The sequence below is a fragment of the Bos javanicus genome, chromosome 19 (assembly GCF_032452875.1).
Source record: "Bos javanicus breed banteng chromosome 19, ARS-OSU_banteng_1.0, whole genome shotgun sequence".
Classification (NCBI taxonomy): Eukaryota; Metazoa; Chordata; class Mammalia; order Artiodactyla; family Bovidae; genus Bos; species Bos javanicus.
The window spans coordinates 44,471,919-44,495,526 of NC_083886.1; the positions used below are offsets into that span (position 1 = coordinate 44,471,919).

General features: G+C 53.2%; 2 protein-coding genes across 3 annotated transcripts; one reads left to right on the plus strand and one right to left on the minus strand.

Moving 5' to 3' along the window:
• Positions 1-49: 49 nt before the first annotated feature.
• Positions 50-6,818, minus strand: VAT1 (vesicle amine transport 1). The gene is made up of 6 exons (XM_061391925.1): positions 6,405-6,818; positions 3,250-3,457; positions 2,686-2,856; positions 2,492-2,581; positions 1,714-1,955; positions 50-1,553 (listed from the first exon to the last, which is right to left on the minus strand). The coding sequence occupies exons 1-6, from the start codon at positions 6,816-6,818 to the stop codon at positions 1,470-1,472; spliced, it is 1,209 nt and encodes a 402-aa protein (XP_061247909.1). The 3' UTR covers positions 50-1,469.
• A 1,495-nt stretch (positions 6,819-8,313) lies between these two features.
• Positions 8,314-12,066, plus strand: RND2 (Rho family GTPase 2). Of its 2 annotated transcripts, XM_061391929.1 has the most exons (5): positions 8,346-8,447; positions 8,933-9,020; positions 10,122-10,231; positions 10,913-11,047; positions 11,235-12,066. In XM_061391929.1, the coding sequence occupies exons 1-5, from the start codon at positions 8,346-8,348 to the stop codon at positions 11,499-11,501; spliced, it is 702 nt and encodes a 233-aa protein (XP_061247913.1). In that variant the 3' UTR covers positions 11,502-12,066. The 2 variants fall into 2 exon arrangements, with proteins under 2 accessions (XP_061247914.1, XP_061247913.1); XM_061391930.1 differs by lacking the exon at positions 10,913-11,047 and having other exon boundaries at positions 8,314-8,447.
• The last annotated feature ends 11,542 nt before the right edge of the window (positions 12,067-23,608 follow it).

A 23,608-nucleotide genomic window follows, 5' to 3' on the forward strand; every position in this document is an offset into this window, starting at 1 on the left:
TTCCACAAGCTCACCTTCCCCTTCACTATCAGAGGCAGGATCCAGGACGCAGGGTTTGGTGTTTTATTGACACAAACACAAAGGCAGCTTCGGTAATGGGGTGGGTACACAAAAGCGAAAACAATCACACTTCACGTTATTCTGCCTCATTCAGACGATGAAGAGGCTGAGCCCCTCCCCCTCACCTCCCATTGGCAATGGCTCGGGCAATAACCCTCCCTCATCCCAGATCCCAGGGCAGAGGGAGCTACTGTACCCCTGCCCCAGGAAGTCCCCACTTTGGTTCCAGTGGCCCAGGTCCTAAACCACCCCACTTTGAACCCCTATTCTATCTCCTTACCCACGTAAACAAAGTCTGGGGCTGACTGAAAAGCTGCCTCCCTTGACGACAGGGAGAATGTGCTTTGATTTTTACGTTGGTCCCAGAACAAGACACAGATGGCATCGTCTCTCAGAGCTCTGGCTGGTAAATGCCACACTTAGCTGCAAGGTTGGGAAAGCTCTCCTGCCTCTTTCTCCTCCACCACCACAGAGAAATGACGGCCCCAGAGACAGGACATGGCCCAGGCCCCAGGAGGCTAAGGGCTGACCCCCCACCCACTGGCACACATACAGATTTTTGGCAGTGTTGTGGGACTGGGGAGCAGCGAAACCCCAGCTCCAGCAGGACAAGGAAGGCACTGGGGAGGACAAGGCGGGGAGGAGGTGTGAGGCAGGGACCTCCACATACACAAGCAAGGTTTCCTTTGCTAAGGCACTGAGAGCAAATCCAGAGAACTCAGTGAAGGGCTGAGGGGGCTCCACGTCCCTCCCACAGAGGGGGCAGGTCTGACTCCCGCCCCAGTTGGAAGAGGCACCTCTGGTTGAGAGCGGCAGAACACCTGGAGATGGGAGAAGCCCGATTGTGCTCGAGAAGTTGGCGACAGGACGAGGCCTTGCGACAAGGGGGGCTCTGGCTGGCCCGGGTTGAAGGGACACTAGGGCGACACAGGGACATGCTGGATTCACATAAATTGGCCCCATATCCTGAGCTGACATTTCAATTCTTTGGGGAGGTGTGGGGCAGGGGCATGGCGGTGATGAGGGGTAGGCGGAAGCACACAGAACAAGACGGGAAGGGACTGGCTAACCTTAATCTTGGCACAAAAGCAGCACAGTGGGCCTGGGGAAAGGGTGGGGGCAGGAAGCAGCTGGCCTCCCTCTGACCCTCCCTGTCCCCTTGGCAGGGCCCAGACATCCAAGTGGTCACTTCCCAACCTCTTCAGAGGGCAGGAAGGCGGGAGGGGGAAGCCCTGACTAAAGAGAAAGAACAGGGCACGGGAGAGGCCATCACCACAGGGGCCTTGCGGGGAGAGAGGGCAACGTGCGGTGACGGAGGATGGACCGAACAGTGAGGGTCTGGTGGCCAACAGCATATGGCTTCCTAACTTCTCTCTTTCCCGGGCCCCGAGGGTTGCCTAGCCCCCGGCCTAGTTCTCCTTCTCCGGCCCAGGCACCAGGAGGACTTTGCCCACGTTTTTCTTCTCCTGCATCTGCCTCATGGCATCCGCCACCTGGAGAGGAAAACAAGACTCTGCTTTCAGCACCATCCGGCTCTTCTAGGAGCCGGCCTAAAGGAGTCAGCCCTCCTCCTCCTCTCTGGACTCCTCTGGCAACCCCCAAGCCTTCCTGGGTGTCCTACCCAGGCCCTCCCTGCAGAGCCACCACACTCACCTTCTCAAAGGGCCACACGGAGTCAATACGGGGCTTGATGTGGCCCTGGTTGTATAGAGCAAGGAGGCGGGTCACCACACCGCTGACCAGCTCCACCTCGCCCTCCAGGTAGCCCAGGTGGAAGCCACACACGGCTCGGTTGGCCGGCAGCAGCTGCAGAGCAGTCACGCTGAACTGATTCCACCATGTGCGAGCCAGGGCCATCAGGTTCCGCTTGGGGCCCGTCAGCAAGTTGGCCATTCCTGAGGCATAAAGAGACACAGCTATGAACCCAGGGGCCAGGCACATCCCTGCGTGTCTGGATTCATGCTCATCTGCCGCTGCAGGCCCCTTACAATTATCTATGCCGGCACCAGGAGTGACAGAAGAACCTTCTACCACCTGCTGGCTACCTGGCCCAACTGACTCAAAGACTGCTCTGAGCTTTACTTATTTATTTTGGGTGTGAAGTAGTTTTTTAAATGAAAATGCAGCTGGCCCAAGAAGCCTGGGAAGTAGGACAGAGGAAAGCAGACAGGTTGATATTGTATCAGGAATAATCCCCAAACGAGAACACAGAACACCGAATTTGCTATGACTCATGAAAGAGGACAGTAGGTACACCGAGGAGGCAGCAACCTGAATGCAGTAACCAGGACCATCCTAACAGCGATGCTTTCTCAGAGCACTGGAGTCTCCACACCCTCTGCCTTCAAAAGCCCCGGGCCCCTAATATCCCACCCCTCAGACCCACAATGCTTCCCCAAACTCCCCCTTCATCCCTGGCCCACTCACTCACCATAAGTGACTACTTTGCCCATGGGTTTGAGGAGGTTGTAGCCCTTGGCAGTATCTGACCCACCCAGAGGGTCCATGACAATGTCCACACCTGTCACAGAGTAAGGGGCCAAGAACAACATTAGGAGCCACAGATCCGGAGACTCGCCCCCTCCCCAGTCCCATGCCACCCAAGCCCTTCCCATTCCCTCAGACCTTTGGGGGAGATCTTCTTGATCTCATCCACGTAGTCAGTCGTGTGGTAATCGATGGGGTGTGTGACTCCGTTCTCCTTCAGCACCTCATGCTTGCTGGCTGAGGCTGTTCCGAACACGGTCACATTCTCCACTGTTCGGCACAGCTGCAAGGCAGCCATACCCACACCCCCTAAAGCAAGACACTTTCGTAAGGAGGGGATATGGGTTGCCTAGCCACCACTCCCCATTCCCACCCCTCAAGGATCCAGCCCATCATTTTGCCTAGGTTCATCCTGAGGCTTTCTTCCATCACCCCATGTCTAATTTCCAAGACTGACAACTGGGGGGAGGGTGACTGGCAAGGAGGGGCTGCTGGGCGGGGGCACGTTGCTATGGATAGCACACCAGGTTGGACCTGGTGCCTGAATGTTACCATGGCAACAACACTGTAGAGGCCTCTGGGCACCATAGGCCAAGGCAGCCAGTGTTGCCATGACAACAGTCCAGACATGCAGCAGGGAAGGGGCCTGGAAGGAAATCTGGGTGGGATAAGGGAAGTGGATAAATGGAGGGTGCCTGTCACCTGCAGCCATGTGTACCAAGACGCTGTGGCCAGGCCGTAGGTTGCCAAAGTCGAAGAGGACCATGTAGGCTGTGATATAATTGACCAGCAAGGCAGCAGCTTCTTCAAAAGTCATGGCCTCAGGCATCAGGAATGTCTGGGCCGAAGGCACAGTCACCTCCTCCTGCCACATGCCTGACCGGATCAACACCATCACTCGGTCCCCTATCTTGAAGAATGGAAAAAGAGACTGAATCACTTTGCTGTATACCAGAAACTAACACAACATTGTACATCAACTATGAAAAAAAAAAAAGAGCATCATTCATTCATTCATTCATTCACCTGCTAGTAATTTACGACATTCCACCGTGCACAAGGCCGTCTTCCTGGCAATGAAGTAATAGTACAAGCAGCAGCAGGGCTCAGAGTAATGGTTATAATAATAATAGTAGTAATACCATCAAAAACAATAACCATGTATCTTTATTGACTGCTTACCAAGGGTCAGGGCCTATTGTAATCATTGTATATATTACCAAGGGTCAGGGCCTATTGTAATCACTGTATATAAACATTCAAAACTCATGTCAGCTCCCTGAGGAAGATACTGGCCTTATCTCCACTTACAAATCTTACACTTTACTATTGTGTAAGAAGCATATAGTTGGGGCAGCATGAAATACTGGTGAAGATATCAAACTGCTCTGGCAATAAAAAAAAAAAAAAAGGCTCCATTGTTTGCTGACAGTATGATCTTGGACAATAAACACTGTCTAACCTTTTTGAGCCCCAGGTCTCCTATCTGTAAAACAGGGCAGTTAATGAGGATTAAGTGGCAAAAAAAAATATCATTCAGTGATTTTTTAGCCTAATATCTGGCACACAGTAAGAACTTCGTAGTGTTAGCTAATAATCATGACAATGATGACAATACCAGAAGCAAGGAGGGGCAGTCACCAATCTTAAAGCTGAAGGAATAGGGCAGTATGTGCTAAGGGCCATACGGAAGTGCAAGTAAAGGTCTCTGAGTAGCACCCAGGGCTCAGAAAGAACCTTCACCCAGTGACTGGGGAAAGGGGCAGTGGACAAGGAAAGCCACCCACACCATCCCACCTATCAGGAAAAGACATCGCTCTTCTCCTTCCCCAGGCCCTCAGCCAACGGCACAAGAGCCTCCTAGCAGAAGGGAAAGGGAGCAAAGAAAACAGGAGCTTTCCCTCTAGTTTAACAACCAGGGTCAAGGGGAGGACAGGGGAAAGGGGGCAGTCTGTGGAGGAAAGCCTCTCATGGTTCTCTGAAGAGCGTAAAGAAGGAGGTGTGGGATCTGTTCCAGGACAATCTGAGTCTGTCTTGGATCTTGCCAGGAATGATGGGAATTCGGCATAGTAACCAGACTTGAGATCCATGGGGTAGGGGGATGGGACACCCACACATACCCTTTTTTCATGCCCTCAAGCCCCTACACTCCACTGAGGAGGAGTACTGAGGGGAGACTAGCATCTTTCTTCACAAGCACTGGCCTGAGGAGGTCTGGGGAATGGCCTCCCCAGGACTCAGGACTATCGGACTCAGAAATAACCATCGAGAGCTGGGAAAAGTGTACTGGTCAGTCTAGGTGGTGGCCAGTCCCAGATTTGGTCCAGAACAAGATCTACTCACCAAGGCTAATGCTCCTCCCTCAGCCCAGGACCCCTCCCCAGCTCAGATATGAGAAGCGAGAAAGGGCTCTCCCCTCAGAATTCAGCCTCTTACATCAGATTCTTACCCTGGACAGGACATCCTGTATTTTCAAAGCGGAAAGTGTGGGGAGAAGGGGTTAGGTAGTTGGCCTTGAGCAGTAACATGAACTAAAACTCCCCCCATCAAAAAAAAAAAAAATTCCTCTTAGCACCTTCCTAGAGTAGGATTAGTTAGAAGTCAGGGGAAAGGGTGGGGTGGAAGCTGAATCCAGGGAGAAGCCCTTTAAGGAGGAAACCGATGTATGCTTGTACAATAAATCCAAAATTTTCAGCTCTGGGATCTGGGGCCCGTAGGTCTGGCATGATGAAGCCTGCCTTTGGTGAGTCTCTCCAGAAAGGGGCCTGATTTGAAAAGAAAACCCCTCAACAAACGATGTGCAAAGGCCTTATTACCCCAGGTCTCTCAAACAGTTGATCATTTGGATCTATTCGGTGTCTGGGGTTTTGGCCAAGATTAATGATAAATAAAAAGGAGACACAGACCGGCAGAGCTGGGCCAACCTGCTCACGGTGCCACACCCCCACCCCCTTCCCCGGTCCAAATGGGCACCAGCTCGGTTCCTGAGGCGAAGGTCCCCTCCGAGGAAGGCAGAGGTGGGTTCTGCCCCAAGTTCCCAAGGGCAGCGCCCCTGGGATCGTGGTCCGCTTGGCTGAGTCACGGGCGGAGGAGATATTGCAGTCACGGGAGACAGAGAGCCCAAGACAAAGATCCAGACACCCAATCTCGTCTCCTGCCCCACCAAAGCAGTCCCACTCCTACCCCTACCCCCACGATCAGCGGAAGGCCGGTGTGCGGGGAAGCGGGTGGCGGACTCCCTCTCCTTCATGATGGGCGTGCCTGTCTCCCTGGCCGGGCTCTGGGAGGGGCCGCCTCACACCCCCACAGACCACGGGGCAGCATGTGACTAGCGCTCTGGCACGGCCCCGAGCCCCCGCCCAACTCCGACTACAGAGCTCTTCAAGCTTCCTCGGCGGGGGTGAGGGGAAAGGCTCCCACCGTCACTCAGAGTCACAGACGACAATTACCCGCGGAGAGTTCAGGGGGCAGGGGTACCGAATAGGTTTCATGGGTGGTGGGAGTTGGGGGCGGGGGGGGGGGGGGTGCGGCCGGGAAGCTCACTGAGCGCATGCGCATAGGCTCCTTATTGTTTTCCCACCCACCCAGCACCACTGCCGCTTTTGGGCGGCGGCCACGATTAAAACGTTTGGGGAGCGGGCAAGGGTTCCATTTCAACCCCCACTCCCCAATATAAGTCCAATTCTCCAGGAGCCTCAGAGCACAGTCTCCTGTCCTGTGCTCTTCGGAGCCCGTCTACCCGGGTTCGTGCCAGTTTTCCCCAGCTCTGCCACACCCCCGGCGCCCGCCCACTCGTGCCCCACTGCCCGGTAGCCTGCTCAGCCTCTCCCCGCCCTGCCCCGCAGTGGCCCGCTCACCTTGCGGTCGTTTACGCCCTCGCCCACAGCTATCACCACGCCCGCGCCCTCCATGCCGGGAGTGACGGGCAGCTGCGGGAGCCGATCGTACAGCCCCTGCCGGGCCATAAGGTCAGCGAAGTTGAGCCCGCAGGCCTTGACGCGCAGCGTCAGCTGGCCGGTCCCCGGGGCTGGGGACGCGGCCGGCCGGGTCTGCAGCTTCACCTTGTCGTAGCCGCCGAAGCCCGTGAGCACCAAACAGCGCAGCAGCGGCGGCGGCGGCGAAGGGGCGGCGGGCCCCTCGGAGGCCGCAGACGGCTGAGCGTCGCTGGCTGCCTCCGCCTTCGGGGGCTGCGAAGAGGCATCTTCTCCAGCCCCTGCCTCGGCCGCCGCCACCACGGTGGCCGCCTCGGCTACCTCTCTCTCGGCGGACATGGCTGAGACTCGCGACGTGGGCGCACAGCTGGACTGAGAGTGCACCGCTGGGGAAGGCGGGGCGCGTCAGGACTAGCGCAGGCTGCGGACTCTGAGCGGGAGGGGCGGGGCGCCGAGGCGGGGGCGGGGCCTCGTGCGCCGACTTAAAGGGCCAGGGCCACCCGGCAGGTGCGGCGGGAGCGCGAGAAGGGGAGACCTCGAGCTTATGGGTACGGACTCACGCGAGGTCATTCTTGGGATCAGGAAGACAGCGAGTTAATTTATGTATTCATGACAAATAAGTTTTAAAATATATTGAGGGACAGTCTGAAGGACGATCCCAAAACCTGAGCTTACGTCAGATGTGGGGAGCCAGCCACCTGTGGAGCAGAACTCGACCCAGCTGGTCCTCAGGCTCTGACACTATCCATATGTGATCCACTCTTTGTGTTCTTGCAGTGGCAAAGCTGGAGCAGGGTGACCGAGCCATCTATCTTTGTTAAAGCTCTGTGCCTCAATTGTTCCTTCCGTAAAATGGAAATGATGTTGCTTGCTCCAGTTATCCTTACAGGGTAAAGATACAATTAAATCGAGTATCCTCTATTTAAAGAAGCGCTTTTGAAAGGTAAAAGATGCCATGCACATGCAAAACAGGTTTGATTAATGTTAGGCTGCGAATCAAGCCTGAAATGATTTTAGACCTTGTCTCTGGTTCCAGCAGGGCTGTCACCCTGGGCAGTTCTGTCTTCCTCTTTCTCTCTTCTCCGCGAAGCATCCACCAGAGGACGCAGCTTCCCCAAAACTTTCCACCCTGCGCTTGGCTGGAGAAGCTCAGTCCATGCTTCCCTGCTAGTCCGCGCCCGCGGTTAAATCACTGCAGCCCCAGACCCGACCGGCCGTTGCCATGGAAACGGAAAGCCATGACGTCACCATTGTCCTGGTAGGTGTGTTGGAGTCCTTTCCTACATATCCTCAAGACTCCCTGCCGGGACTTGAGAGTCGAAGAGAGACACTAAACCAAAAAGACTCCTTTTCCCCCTTACCTTCTCGCGCCCCCTTCAGTTCAGAAAGTGGATGGGTGCCCCCGCGCATGTCCTCAGTAACACACCGACGTTCACGCGTGGGCACGCAGAAGGCCCAAGCCTCATGCGTGTGCAGCTCCCACCCTGCCTCTCAGAACTTTCCCCGAACTCCGCCCCAATCCCAGGACGGAGGAAGTGAAGTCAGTCAAACAACCCCGTTCAGCGGGCCCCAAAGCCGCAGGGGCCCTATCACTCCGCGCGCAAGAACCCTGTTCCTGGGCCCCGGGCCCCGCCCCTCTCCTCTGGGCCCCGCCTCCCGGCAGCGCGGGTGGGAGGCGGGGCCGGGGGCGCGGCCGCCGGGTTGGGGGCGGGGCAGAGGGGGGGCCGCAGCCCCGGGCGGGGGCTCGGCGCGGGCCCGAGAGATGCCGGTGTCGGCGGCCCGAGCGGCTGCAGCTGCAGCGGCGGGGGAGGCGGCAGCGGAGCCCGGGAGGGGGGCTGCGCGGGGGGCCGGCGCGTAGCCGGGACTATGGAGGGGCAGAGCGGCCGCTGCAAGATCGTGGTGGTGGGGGACGCGGAGTGCGGCAAGACGGCGCTGCTGCAGGTGTTCGCCAAGGACGCCTACCCCGGGGTGAGGAACCGGCGTCTTGGGAGGGGGGCTCTGGGGCCGCGGGGGTGGGTGACTGGGGCCTGGGGGACGGACGGAAATGGGTGCTGAGGTAACCAGGGATCCAAGAGAGGGGTTTGGAGGACTGGGGAAGGCGTTAGGGTTTCTGGAAAGACTGCAGAGGTTTGGGGTGGGAGGAATTGGGGAGCAGGGTGAGATGAATGGGGCTTGGAAGAACCAGAGGATCCCGGAGGGGGCGCCAGGGAAATGTCGAGGGGGGTGGTCCTAGGCATTGGAAAGAGGAAGAATTAGGGCCTGAAAGGACCGAGAGGGGGGTCCGGGAGCCTGGCAGAAATTCCGCTGAGGCAGCTGCTCCCGGGATCTCCCCTTTGCCCAACACCGGACCAACTTGGGTCCTGGGGCTGGGCTACACGGGGTGTGGGAATTAGGAGTGCATTTGTCTGGGGTGAGGACTGGAGGATCTCATCTTGACCCATTCGTGTCTGCAGAGTTATGTCCCCACCGTGTTTGAGAACTACACCGCGAGCTTTGAGATCGACAAGCGCCGCATTGAGCTCAACATGTGGGACACTTCAGGTAGCCAAGTCCCTCTGGGTCACCCTGACTTCCAGGCCTCCCAGTAATCCCTCCCTGGACTAGATCCTTAGGCTCTAGTTCAACCCAGCCCGTCCATCCAATTCTGCTGCTGCTGCTGCTAAGTCACTTCAGTTGTGTCCGACCCTGTGCGACCCCATAGACGGCAGCCCACCAGGCTCCCCCGTCCCTGGGATTCTCCAGGCAAGAACACTGGAGTGGGTTGCCATTTCCTCCAATGCGTGAAAGTGAAAAGTGAAAGTGAAGTCACTCAGTCGTGTCCAACTCTTAGCGACCCCATGGACTGCAGCCTACCAGGCTCCTCCGTCCATGGGATTTTCCAGGCAAGAGTACTGGAGTGAGGTGCCATCGCCTTCTCCAGTCCATCCAATTCTAGGAGGAAGGAAAATCAATACTCTGCTTAAAGCCAGGGAAACTGAGGCAGAGCTTTCAGAGACACATAGAAACCTTGACCTGAAGGAGAAAGCCTGTCCCATCAGCTGGATTCTGCATACCTGGGAAAGTTGCGAAGGAATGACTTTTGTTTTGGAACATATTTCTTAGGAGCTAAGGCTGGGTTTAGAAAAGACATTTAGAATTTCTTGGGGTGGGGGGGTGTAGCAGGAAACTGCTTCTCTAGACTGAACTGTAGAAATCCAAGATCAGTTCCCAGAAGGAGAGTGGAAGAGCTCTGCTCCTGCCCATTCATCTCCAAAAAGGGAGGGTGTTTTGTTTTGTTTTAAATTTTTGCTTGGCTCCCCTGGAGAGCTATAGAAGATGTCTGTCAAAGCCCAGAAAGCACATGCAAAATTTTGTGAGAATGTTGAATGATTTCATGAGCTTCTCAAAGACCCAGAAGAGATTAAGAATGATTACTTTTAGAGACCCCCCCTAGGGAAGTGAAGAGCTTATTTCTGCCCCCTAACCTCCCTTCTGTCTGCTCTCCTCGGAGAAACAGATTCCTTGATGGGGACTAATACCCACTGTTTCCCATTCTGCTCAGCATGCCTTAACCGCCAGGATTGCTAAGGTCTCCCATTCCCTTCCAGGCTTTCCTCACTCTCAGGACCCTCGTCTGTCCCCTCCCTCCCTGTCTTCTCTCAGGTTCCTCTTACTATGATAACGTCCGGCCTCTGGCCTATCCTGACTCGGATGCTGTGCTCATCTGCTTCGACATTAGCCGACCGGAAACACTGGACAGTGTCCTTAAGAAGGTGGGAGCCTGGGGAAGCAGGACAGCTAGACTGAGGGGGACAGGGAAACGCATGGGCCAGGAGGAGGGAGTTAAAGCCGAGCATGGCCATTAGGGAGAAAGTGTGTGACAACCTCAACTTTTCCCATCATCCCTGACTTCCTGGAAGTCAGTCCTAGAGCTGGATATGGCATTTGGGGGACATGGGGGACAACAGGGAGAAGTACTCAAGGGATTACTTGTCCCTGGATGTGGGAGCCCCTGGATGGTGGAGATGGGAATGCTGCTGCTGGAGCTCAGGAAAGCCCCTGTGGTGTCCTCTGCAGGCCCCTATTTCCATGAGAAAAGCCCATGGTGAATGGACAGAAGTCGGCTAAGGCAGCCCCAGTTCTCAGTTGCAGTTGTGGGAAGAGAGGGGGGATTGGTCTGTTCCCAGGAACAAATTTGGGAAAGGGGGTGGGAATGGGAAGTTTCCAAGCTGGCCAACCCTGCATGGCCCCCACCCTTGCCTTCTCCTTCTTTCCCTTCTCCCACAGCTCTGCGTGCTTTTCAGCCCAAGCCCACCAGTGTCACCTGCTTGCTTAATTACATGGGAGAGACTAGAGGGGTGCATGATTCCTACATGCTGTGAGCCAGGGGGATGGTTCCTACATGTTGTGCCTCCTTCTACCGCTGCATAACTTTGTTTTCTTGCTCCAAATAGTGGCAAGGGGAGACTCAAGAGTTTTGCCCCAATGCCAAGGTTGTGCTGGTTGGCTGTAAACTGGACATGCGGACTGACTTGGCCACACTGAGGGAGCTGTCAAAGCAGAGGCTTATCCCTGTTACGCATGAGCAGGTGGGCCTCTTGATCTGTGACCTCTCACCTCTGCCCCTCACAGCCTCTTTTCTGAAAACACCCTATTTGGCTAATCCCTTGACCTGGCCTCTGACCTGATCCCTTAACCCCGTGCCCCAGCTTCCTTCCCCCTTGCTGAACCACAGGCTAAGTCCCATGACCCTCTCCACTCACTCCATCCTTCCAGGGCACCGTGCTGGCCAAGCAGGTGGGAGCTGTGTCCTATGTAGAGTGCTCTTCCCGGTCCTCTGAGCGCAGCGTCAGAGATGTCTTCCACGTGGCCACCGTGGCCTCCCTCGGCCGTGGCCACAGGCAGCTGCGCCGTACTGACTCACGCCGGGGACTACAGCGATCTGCTCAGCTGGCAGGACGGCCAGACCTGGGGAATGGGAATGGGAACGGAAACGAGGGCGAGATACACAAGGATAGAGCCAAGAGCTGCAACCTCATGTGAGGGGTCCTGTGGGAGGAGGCGGGAGGCCTGGGGCACAGTTGTCCCACTGCTGGTCCTGGCTTCCTGATCTCCTGACTCTATTTGGGACTTTAGGGCGGGCGAGTGAACAGTTCTCCCTGACAAGGGAGTTGGAGGCAGAAGGGTGCCACTGTTTCCCACATCCTCATTCCGCTCCTGTCCAAGGCAAGTGGAGGGAACTAGCAGAGCAGGCATCTGGGCAGCAGGCTGGGATGGGGCCAGGGGTCTGGGGAAGCCAGCAGCAAGCAGTGACCTTGGTTGAGTCTCAGTGTATGAGGGGTGCCTTCCTCCCCACCTCCAGTCCCCATATCCTGGTCCTGGCACGCTTCCCCAAGGAAAGTGTCCACTCTCTGACCTTCTTTCTTCCTCACCTCTCACTTCCACAGGTGTTCTCACTCATCCTAACCTCCAGGCAACATGCACTAAATTAAAAAGCAAATTGAGGAGCCTCTCCCTTTCCCCCTGCCCCCATCTACCCACCAGTCCTAGCTCCCTCCCTCCCTTCCCCCAGTAGAGTCCAAATAAAGCCCATGTCCATGGAAAATGACTGTGGCTTTAGTTTTGTTGCTTTCTTAAAAAAAAAAAAATCTACCAGTGTCTAGTAGCTGGAGGGAAAGTTAGGCTTCAGGAAGAACTTCCCTGTCGATGCCCACAGATAGAGCAGAGGAAAAAACTGTGAGTTGGATCAGCAGTGTTCTTTTAGGAGCCAGAGGTGGGAGAGAGAGGTGTCTTGGGACTATTCATCTCAGTTAATGAGCCAGACAATCCTAACGCCATTAGGGGGTTTTATAGTGGACTGATGTGCAATTCATTACTCAGCCCAACTGGGGCCCCCGCTAATGTGGGAGGGGGTCTGCTGAAGTGGTCCAGGACCCTTGATCACTATCTCCAGCCCCAACTTGGAATCAGCTGGTGCCCTGGGAGCTCTGGGGTAGGACATTAAAAGCCTCTGCATCCAGCTGACCCCATGCAGAGTGAAGTTTCCCAAGGGGACAGTCATTTGATTCTGGGATCTCCTTGGTGGCTGGGGCAGGTGCTGAATCCATCTTTCCATCCTGAGCAACTTGATGATTTTGGAGGGAGCACAAGATAAGAGTCGAGGGTCACACCTCCTCAACCTCCGCTAGAGAAGGAAAGCCAGTGGAGGGACTGGCCAGAGTACTTGTTGTCAAGAAAGACAGTGCTGGTCTGTTTTCTCCGGAGTCTGGTTTCGCATTGTCCTGTATTCCTTCCCTGGCTCTGATCCCACTGGCCTCTTTTCGGTGACATTCTCCCCCAGGAACCATCCATGGCTCTCCCCTCCCCCAGCCCCAGCCCGTTCTTGAGACACACTTCTGGGAGAGAACAAAGACCTTACCCTCCCATCTGCTGGGATCCCCCTCTTCTAATTCACAGCCCCTCCCTCCCTCATTCATTGAACAAGTGTGTACTGAGCACCAACTGTGTGCCCGACACTGGCCTGGGATTCTGAAAGGACTAGTCTTATACTCTGGAGGCCAGCCCAGTGGGGAAGAGAGGTACCCCCAGTGTGATGGCGCCTCATTTGTGGGAGCTCCTTACAGCCTCAGAAGCCCATCCTCTGAGCCAGGTCCTTGAGGGTTGAAGAGGAGTTTGCCAGGCAGGGAAGGGGTAGGAAAGGCACTCTGAGTGGAGGATATAGCATGTGTGAACACGTGGAGATGAGGAAGAGCATGGCACGTTTGTGGCTGCCATGGTGGGGAGAGAATAAGACAAGGCTGGGAAGGTACATTGATGCAGGCCCCGCAAAGGAACCAGGAGTTCATTCTGGGGATATGAGGTGGCCAAAGAGGTTTCAAGCAGAAAATGAAGTGACCAGATTTGGTTTTTTAGATAGATGGTTGTTTGGATGAGGTGACCCAGGGTGGGGGTGGGGGCTGGGCTGGGGGGTTCAGCTCTGTGATGCTATTAAAGCTGTTAAAATAGGTTTTCCCTTGGGACTTCCCTGGTGGCCCGGTGGTTAAGACTGCTTCCACTGCAGGGTGCATGAGTTCCGTTCCTGGTCAGGGAACTAAGATCCTGCATGCTGCATTGTGTGGCCGAATAGCTTCTCCCTTCCCTTTGCCAGGGTCCAGTCTTAGAACCAAGGAAATCCCCACCCCCTCCTGGCTTGTCAGACACTCCATATTCTCCCTCTTCCTCTGAGACTCTGTCCATCTCAGCCAGTCTACTCAAGGATTCTGGGACAGCTTCAAGGGCACTGGGTACCCCACCCTCTGAAACTGAGACCAGCTTAGGGGCTAACTCCAAGATCCTCTGCAAGTCCTGGACCGAGGGCGCTGGAGAGGGCTGGGGCCCAGCTCTGTGGATCTCAGTCTGGCCCTAGAGGCCTGACCCTTCCCCAACGGGGGCCTGACTACCATTGTCTTGGGATTTGGGGGCTGTGGCTTCTCATCACTTTGGTACAAAGCAGGCTCAAGCCTGTAGCTGCCAAAATACATCCCAACCTCCCTCTCCTGCCAGGCTCAGGGAGCGCAAATGCATTTCAATATCTGCCTAAAGCAAACATAATTAGGAAGATAAATCAGCTGGAGGAACCCCCAAAGTTTAATACATTTCCAGTACCACCGGGAACAGATTTTTGTCCCCTCTGCAGGTCTGGGCTGCCAGACGTTTTATTTGCACGGAGGAGGCTGTGCCTCTGGGCTGAGGAACCCAAAGGATAGGAGGAGGGAATGGGACTGTTCCTGTTCCTAGATCCTCAAAGGCCCCTGCTGGCTGGAATGGGGGGGATCTACCCCCACCCCAGATGCAGAAGTCAGACCCAGCTTCCTCCCCTGCAGCTGTTTCCCCCACAAATTAGACACTCCTTTGGGAAACAATGTAGCCTCGTTAATCATTTAATGAAATAAACAACTAATCACACTGTGATGCCGCCAGTGTTTCTTAACACACTCCCCCGCCCCCAATCAGCCTGCCTTGGAGGGAGGAGGGGAAGGAAGGGATGGCAGAGGGGAAGAGCCTACAGCTGACAGAGGTTCATTCCCCTCAGGACCCCAGCCTTTCCAGAAGGGACGGTCTTGGAAAGTGCTTGAGATCTGGAGGCAGAGGTCCAAGGGTCTGGGTCCCCGCTCTGCTGCTGCTTCCCTGGGGAGCCTTGGAGGAGCCCTGCACACGTCTGAACCTCGGTTTTCACACATGGAAAAGGGAGTTGATGGCCACATCTGCCTCACTGCGCTGTTGAGGATTCAGAGAGGAGAAAGAATGTACAAAAGTTGTTTGACCCTTTGGATCAGACCCCTTTGGGTCTGAGTTGCTGTCAAGCTTTATTATTTACAAGGTAGACACCAGGCTTGACTGTCTCTAAAGCAGGCCTGATGGAAGCAGGAAAAGCTTCTTTGAGGGGGCCTCTTGTGCTGGGCTTCAGGCTGGAGGAAGATCAGAAGACAGGAAGGGGAGCTCAGATGTCTCCACACCTATCCTGAGGGCCAGAGAGAGCTCTAGGGACTCCTCCAAAGGCTGATGTCCTTTGGTCTCCATTTTTCTGAACTCCACTCATTACTACCTTTTCTAAAGTCTGGGTGAGGGCCCCATGTTGCCATAGTAACCCCACTCCAGATACACGCAGACTGGTCAGAGCTGGGGGCTCAGGTCACGTCCCTGAGGTTCCTGGTGGATGCCAGAACCCTGGCAGGTGATCCTAGTACAGCTGTCTCCTTTGCTCCACTCTCTTCCCCAGGAAAAGGGTTCAGCTCTTCAGAGCACCCCCCCCCTTTCCTCTCTGCCAACAAAGGAGTTCTACACAGTGCAGCCCCCTCCCCCTCTCCCCCCTTCCAGCTGGGTTCCCAGGTCTCTCTCCCTTTCTAGCCAACCCTCTACTCCTTCTCCTCAAGGCTGGGAGTGAGGGTCAGAGAGAGGGGAGGCTCCCAGTGTAGGCATGTGGGGTGATTCCCAAACAGCTACCCGCCCCCCGAACCCACCCCCCTGCTCCCCAGCAGCCAAAGAGACAAGAGGGACACATACATGAGTGTTCCTCCCCCCTAAGAAAATGCCTCTGCTGTTGACTCCTAAATAACAGATGTCTGTCTGCATATTAATAGGATTGGACGAATAATTGGTGAGTTTTTCATTCAGTGTCAGAATGAACCCGGAGGCCTTATGTTCATGCACACAGACACCCACTCACCCCGAATCTCCCCTTCCCCCAGAGCACAATGAGACAGACGCAGATGCTGGCAAGCTTGACCCACAAAGGGGAGGGGCAGACAAGGAAGTGGGAGGAGGTGTCAGCAGGAGGGGGACTGCCACAGTCTGGGTCTGTCGGTTTTCTCCCTCTTGACTGCTATCTTACCAACCCCCCACCCCTACCAGGGGCAAAAGCTTGCATCTGTGAGCTTTCACCATCATGCCAAAGGGGCCCAGAGGAAGGTGGGACCTGAAGGTAGGGAGTGGGGAGGCAGGTTCTGCCTCAGAGAAGCAACAAAGCAGTGGCCTCCTTCAGCAACGTTTTACCTAAATGAACCTGGAATCAGGGGCCCCCATACCCTGCTTTAGCCTCTGTGCCGGAGAGCGATGAGGAGCGAGGTGGAGATTTTTGAGTCAGATAGCTGCCATTTGGCAGCTGGGTGCTCTTGTGCAATTTCCCCAGCCTCTCTGAACCTGTCTCTAAGATCACTGCCTCCAACAACTGAAAGGATGGAATGAGGCAACATGTATCATGTGTCTGTTCTAGTGCCTGGTTTATAAACCGCCCCCCTCCACACCCCAACAATCCCCTAAACACAGGAAGACAGTTTCAAAATTGCTGCCTCTCCTGCCAGACCCACCCTCGTTAGGGCAGGGGTTAATTAGAAGTTTAGTAATTATCCTAGCTGCCTAGAAACCAGGAGGAAAAAAATACAGAGAGAGCGGGAACATAGAGAGATTAGAGAGACACAGGAGAGAGAATTGATGAAACCCAAGGCCTGGAACAGAAGGAAGGAGACCACAGAGAGGTAGAGGGGCAAGCTGGGAATGGAAAAGGTGTGGCAGGCCAGTGGAGTGAAGCCTGAAATGAGAGTCTAGAAGTGAGACTATAGATTCTAGAAGCCCCAGCTCTGCCATGAACTCGCTGTTTGACTTTAGCAAGTCTCATCCTCTCTTAGCATCTTAGTCTCCTCATCTGTAAAATGAGGGGGCTGCCTTGCTCTTGGGGTCCCTTCTCATTGTGTGAAAACAGGAGTTGCAGTGGCGGGGAGAGGGGACAGGGGAGGGGAGGCGGGCTCCCCCCTCCCCCCCAACTTACTATGGCCCATCAGTCACTCTTGCACTGTGTCCTCTTTCCCTTGGTAAATGGATCTGCTGCGCCAGCAAACAACTGTCCATTGTGTCCTAATGAGGGACGAGCAGGGAAAACCAATCACTTATGATGCAAATGAGCGGCGGCTGCGGCCTCCTCGCTTTCACTGAGTGCTGTATGCAGCGGCGGCGGCACTGCCCCAGTTGGGCCTTTCTCCCCAGCCCCAGTTCCCATCTGGTCCTGCTGGAGGAGGGGGCGGGCCCAGACTGGCCTTCCCATTGTCGTTCTTTGCCACTCCCGGCAAGGGGGCTCCACCCTCACAGCCTCCCAGAGGCCCAGCTTCTCTTTCCTACGCCAAAGAGCTCCCAGGGCAGCTCTGTTCTTGTTTTTTAATTAAAGTGAAACCCATATAAGGTGAAACTATCCATTTTAAGGTGTACAATTCCGTGGTATGCAGTGCATTCACGGTGTAGTGCAACTACCGCCTCTCTGGGCAAGGATGTCATGCTCCTCTGTCCCTCTCCACACCCCACGGGCTCCAGAGGCCCAGGGAAGCTACCGAGGCCTCAGCAAAGAGTTGGAGTAATGGAGGTTGGTGTTGGGCTAAAGGCTGAGAAAAGCCCAGAGCTGGCCTGGGGGTGCGGAGAAGACAAAGCCTGCGCTTTAGGATGGATCCTGGGGAGAGGGATCAGGCTTTGGTGGGAAGCAAGAGATTATCACTGTCTTCTCCAGCACAGCTCTGGGACCACATCTTCAGGGAAAGGGCTCTTGTTTTTTAAATTAATTAAAATTTAATTTTAATTATTTAAAGTAATTAAAGGGCCTGACCCCTGAGTCAGGCCCATGGGCTTACTTGCCCTAGGGCATGTGGGATCTGAGTTCCCCATTTGGGAGTTGAACCTACTTCCCTGGCATTGGAAGGCCAATTCTTAACTCCTGGACCATCAAGGAAGTCCCAGGAAACAGCCTCTTGAATTCCTGTAGAGATTTTTTTTCCCTTAATTTTTCCGACATTGGGTTAGAAACCAGAGGCTCCAGCACAAATCTCGGTTTCCATGGCTTTCACAGCCTCTGTATGCTTGCTAGATGATGATCCCACCAGAAGGCTTCTCACCCTGGCAGCTGCAGAGCGTCCTGAGACAGCCCCCAAAGCCCTTTGCCTCCAGGAGAGACCTCCCCTCACCAGACCCCAGGCTTCACCAAGGGAAGATTTTTCTCTCCACTTGGGACTAGTTTATTGCAGAGTCCCACAGCCTAACAGCTGGGAAGACCCACATAAGTAGTCATTTGAGTTTCTCCTGCCATTTGGTTTGAGATTGTTTTCAAGAGAAGATGGCAAACATCTGCTTACCTGTGTCTGTTATCTTTGGATTCACCTCATTCCTGCCTCCCACCCCCACCCCAATCTGGGACATGTGGTGATGTTTTAAACAAAAAAAAAAACACAAAATCTCTTCTGGAACTAACCAGTGCCAACTGCTGTAGGATTGCAGAGGAAAAGCTTTACAGGGTCACAAACTTTATCTTTCCGTATCCCTACTCACCCGGAGTCCACACACTGTCTCTCAGACAAAACATAGCTCAGACACCATAATGAGAGCATTTTCATCTGTGCTCTAATGATAGGGAGTCCTGGATTAGTCAGTCCTAGGTGTGCCATCAATTCACTGGGTGACCTTTGACCAGACCCTGGACACTTCAGTTTTTGTTTTGCTGTGTGGTGCAGCTTGCAGGATCTTAGTTTCCCCAACCAAGGACTAAGCAGTGCAAGCGCAAAGTCCCAGTCACTGCATCACCAGGGAATTCCCATGGACCTCAGTTTCATCACCCATAAAGTGAGGATAACAATCTCTATCCTAGTGATCTCCTAGGGAGCCAGCAAGGAGAGAGAAATAATGGTTGTGGCAGTGCTTTGAACTTGCAAGATTATAGTGAGCATCCTAGTTATTTCTCCAGTGATGGTGGCACAGCAGCTTATCTGTTTCGAGTATTCAGTCTGTGGAAGGCCTGCTGGAGGACACATGGGTGGGGAAACACCTTCTTTGTCTGGGTAGGTAGTGGTTTGACTCATCACAAAGCAGTGGGCTTCATGAGATCAAGGAGGAAATCTGTAGGTGTGGGCTTAGAAGAGGAAGAGTGATTCTTGGACATTTGGATCTCTCATACTATTTCTAGAATGAATTTGGGTGCTAGAAAAATGGGTGGGAGGGACTGAAAGAAATTAGCACTCTCGGTGGCAGAATGTGGCTGGTTTTCTTGCAGGTGGGGCCAGCAGTTGGATAAGGCCTTTACTCAATGAGTCTATTCATTTATCCTTCAACCCCTTCATTCAGCAAATACTCACTGGGTACCCAACAAGGTATCCCCAAGAACAGAGCTAGGTTATAACAAAGATAAAATAATACTAATCCTGCCCATAAAGACCTTCTTGTCAAACAGAGAACATAGAATATGTACAGAATAACTTAGAAAGTATCATAAATAAAGCAAAACTTTTGGGATGTTTGGGGACGGCAGCGGGGTCGGGGGGGATTCTGGCCTGGAAGAAGTGGGAAAGGCTCTGTGGAGGAGGTGGGATGGGCAATATTGGGGCCTGCAGAGATGACAGAACAGGACACACTGAAGACAAGACAGAATATGAGCAGAAATCTGTGAATCCCCATATATGGTGGCTAAGGTACCTGAAAGAACAGCAGGTGCGGCATTGATGAGGATGGGCTTCAGCTTGGAAGGGACAGTCTGAGACATGGTAGGTCAGAGAAATACATCCTTAGAAGACTTTCCAACTTTTCTTCTGGACCCTTCCCCCAATTCTGCTAGTTAGGGGTGAACTGGGACTTCTGGAATCTTCTGACTTTCCACTTGGCCAAATCCTATCCAAGCTCCAAGGGTCAGTTTGAGATGTTTTGCCCCTAATACTAAGCCAGTGGTTCTCAAACTTAAGCAGCTTTTTGTTTTTTTAATAGTTATTTGTTTGGCTTCATTGGGTCTTAGTTGTGGCACACAGGATCTTCCATCTTTAATTGCAGCATGTAGGATCTAGCTCCCTGACCAGGGATAGAATCTGGGTACCCTGCATTGGGAGTGCATAGTCTTAGCCACTGGACCATCAGGTAAATCCCTCGAGCTTGTTTTGGAATTATTGCTTTCCTCATGGTGTTTCTGATTCAGTGGGTCTGAAGTGAGTCCATGGAATTTGCTATCTAACAAGTTCCTAGAGGATGTAGTTTCCGCCCACCCCCATTCCCCATCAGGGGCTTATGGCTTGGTTTGAGAATCATTGCACTAAGATTGCATGCCAAATAGCCTTATCATTCTGGGTCTCTGAAACTAGGTCTCAAAGTTCCTGTTTGCCAGCCTTCATAATGTGGAGATGTGAGGTGCCCCGCAGCAGGCAGAGCCCACCACACAGCCCCCAAAGGACCAGAAAACGCTATTCTTTTTTTTTTCCCCTGGCTGTGCTGGGTCTTCCTTGTGGAGCATGGGCTCTAGAGCACATTGGCTTCTTTGGTTGTGGTGCGAGGGCTTAGTTGCCCCACAGCACGTGGGACTTTAGTTCCTCGCCTAGAGATCGAATATGCATTCTCTGCATTAGAAGGCAGATTCTTAACCACTCAAACACCAGGCTAGTCCCCCCAGAAGATACAATTCTGCAAAGGTAATCATTGGCTTCCTTGCTCCACCCATTGAATAGTAAGCAATTAGGCGGCCAGGAATGGATCTTTCCTCCACTCTTCCACAAGCCTAGCACATAAGAGTCCACCATAGAACCGGCACGTAGTCACCCCTCAATCATTAACCTTGTTATCATCTCCTAGGACTGGTTCCCAGCACAATTTAGCTTTACACAAATCTTTGTTTGAATCAAACTTTTGCCACCTCCTTCTGTAGTGTGACCTTGGGCAGGCTGCTTGACCTCTCAAAATGTTATTTTTAAGCTGGGAATAGAGCCTGGCATTTTGTAGGAGTGCTGCAAATGATCAGTCACTTATGATTATGATTATTTATTTGGCTGCATTGGGCCTTAGTTGCAGCATGCAGGACCTTTATTGCTCATTCTCTAGTTGTGGCTCCGGTTCATTTGTGGCACAGGTTTAGTTGTTCCATGGTATGTTGCGAATCTCAGTTCCCAGACCAGGGATTGACCCCTGCATTGCAAGGCAGGTTCGTAACCACTGAACCACCAGGGAAAGTCCCTTGTGATTATTACTGTTGCTCCTGAGAGCTGGCAAGATCAGATGGTCCCCAGAACCCAGGATTGGGTTTCCATCTCTCTTTTTGATTGAGTCTTCTTCCCATTGGCCTCTGGTTTTGCCCTCCTTGGGCCTTTCCTGTCATTAGAGGCTTCCCTGCCTTTCTCCCTCCAGGCTAGCTTTCTCTTCTCCCTTCAGAGCCCGCTGGTGGCCACCTCTCATTGTGTAAGAGCTTGATTTCCGTCAGTCAATAAAGGTAAATTATAAAATCATTTGTTGTATTTGTTCTCATTACCTGGAGGGTTGTCTGAAATTGCCTTTTGTTGCAATGCCACATTTGCATATCTCTATGCTGGAGTCAAAGGCTGCAGCTGTGGTTTCACTGCAATTTAAATATTAATAAAACCTCCTAAACCTCAAGCTGTTGTTTTAAGCAGCCTGGCTCTTCAGCTCCTAGGTTGCTAATATAATTTAATCTTTGTCCTTTGCTTCATATTTGTTTAAAGAGCCATTCTGGAGTCAACTGGAGCCAGCTCTGTAGATAGATCCACTCACGACCCCGGGAACCTTAGTTTTCCTTAAGGGGCCTAAGACCTACTTCTCCTGGAGACAAAAGAATAGACCATGGGTGACATTTTATACCAATTAGCAGCCCCTTCCACTAAGCCAGTGGTTCTCAAACCTGAACTTGCTTCAGAATCTCAGACTGCTGGGCTCTTCCCCCAGTTTCTGATTCACTAGGTCTAGAGTGAGGCCCTGGAATCTGCATAGCTAACAGGTTTTGTCTCAGCCTCCCCTCTCACTCCCCATCAGGGGACTGTGGTTTGAGAATCACTGTGCTAATCTGCCCTTTCATTCTGGGTCCCTGAGCTCTGGTTGGCTGGCTCCCACAACATGCTCCACAACAGGGAGTCTCCTGTTCTCCATTTCTTCCAGCCCCTCAAACCATTACTTAAGATTTTCCTGATCTCTGAGACTCATTTCGGAATCCTCCTCCTGCACCTCCCTGATCCCTGCTCTCCACAGCAGCTGGCTGTCTCCAGTTCTCCTTAATTTTCTATTTGCCCAGATTCATTTATTTAATTTCGTCCTTGTTAGGGGCAGATTTACAGGCTGTTGAAGGGAGCCAGGCATTCTTGGAGTTTGGTACAGGGTTCCCGGGCTTAGCCATTTCACAGCTAGCTCCCCCATTCCCGGCCAGAGAGCCCCACTCTCTCTCAGGTTCTATAGGTGGATCTGCAGTTCCCGCCTCACCCTCCCCTGCTCCCTGTGCTCCCTGCCTCTGGGGCTGCCCTTATCTGCTCCTTGCAGCCTTCACAGGATACATTCTGGGCACCTTGGCTCCTTCCGCTCCAACCTCCCCAGTACCGATTCCTTTCTTCCCCTGAATGTTTTTGAGCCGATACTTTGTGGATGATTCTGGTTGCATTTTTTAGGAGGGAGATAATCTATGAGCTCTTCTCTAGGCCCCTCTCCCTGTGCCTGCATGATAATCCCTCCTCTTCTCCTTCCCTTCCAGCTTCTTTGCAGAAGTTCATTTCACAAAATGAGATAAAGGCAGTACAGGAAATCATTCCCCAAAGGCTGCTATGCCCAGAAAGGGCTGAAGATTGTGGGATGGAAAAGTGGAAGGATACCTTAAAGCCAGAGGTCAAAAAAGCAAGTAGCTTTACTCCATCGACAGATAAGATTCTTAAGCTCTGCCAAGCATCATGAGGCCAGGCCCAGAAGCTGACTTCTGGGAGAGATTAGGCAGAGCAGGGAAAACAGATTGGGTGGATATTTGTTGGGAGATCTTAAGAGACAATTACAGAAAACTTCTTAGTCTGCTTTCACTCAGGATTCCTGGGAAGGCACGATATACTACATAGATGTCACTTTTTCTATTAACCCATCAATGATAGGGGAAGCAGGATGAGGCCTAGCTTACTCTCAGGGTCCAGTAAGCCATGGCTTGTCACAGGAATGAGACATTTCAGACTGAAGACTGTGAAGCACTTGCTTCCTGCCTGCCTTTATGGACTCTCTGTCAGGTAGACAGGAAGCTGCCCTGGGCCCAAGAGGTTGCGCAGTGGGTGAGGCTGAACTGGACTGATCTGGACAACTGAAAGATAAACAACCCTAAGTGAGGAAACTGGATGGGAGTGGGAAAACAAGTAGCTAGGATCCAGTCATGTAAATCCCCTTGCCTAGGGCTGCTTTCCAAGGAGAGCTGCCATCAGGATGTAGGAATTTTCTACTGCCTCCCACTACAGACCATAAAAGAAACCAGAGAGGGACTCCCCTGGCAGTCCAATAGAGGGGGCATAGGTTTGATTCCCTGGTGGGCGACAAGATCCCACATGCCATATGGCGTGACCAAAAAAAAAAAAAAAAAGCCAAAGTGCACTAATTCCTCTCATAATTCACACCTCTCCCCAAATTCCCTTGACCTGAATCGCTGCTTTCTGACCCAGGGTCAGTGACAGATGCAGGTGAAAAGCTGAATGGTGGGATGGAAAGGGTGTGGGTTCAGATCTTTGCGTTGTCATTTACTAGCTGTGCAAACTCTGAGTAAAATCTTGAATTTCTAGCTCCTGGTCTTCAAATGAGGTGACAAATACCCACCTCACAGAGCTGTGATGAAGACTAAATGAGGGATTTCCCTGGTGGTCCAGTGG

Coding starts and splice junctions, on each gene's coding strand:
- VAT1 (XM_061391925.1), bottom strand. CDS start 6,818: ATGTCCGCCGAGAGAGAGGTAGCCGAGGCGGCCACCGTGGTGGCGGCG. Junction 2,857..3,249: donor CTTGGTACACATGGCTGCAG/GTGACAGGCACC, acceptor GTCTTGCTTTAG/GGGGTGTGGGTATGGCTGCC. Junction 1,956..2,491: donor GGGCAAAGTAGTCACTTATG/GTGAGTGAGTGG, acceptor TTTATGCCTCAG/GAATGGCCAACTTGCTGACG.
- RND2 (XM_061391929.1), top strand. CDS start 8,346: ATGGAGGGGCAGAGCGGCCGCTGCAAGATCGTGGTGGTGGGGGACGCG. Junction 8,448..8,932: donor CCAAGGACGCCTACCCCGGG/GTGAGGAACCGG, acceptor TCGTGTCTGCAG/AGTTATGTCCCCACCGTGTT. Junction 10,232..10,912: donor TGGACAGTGTCCTTAAGAAG/GTGGGAGCCTGG, acceptor TGCTCCAAATAG/TGGCAAGGGGAGACTCAAGA.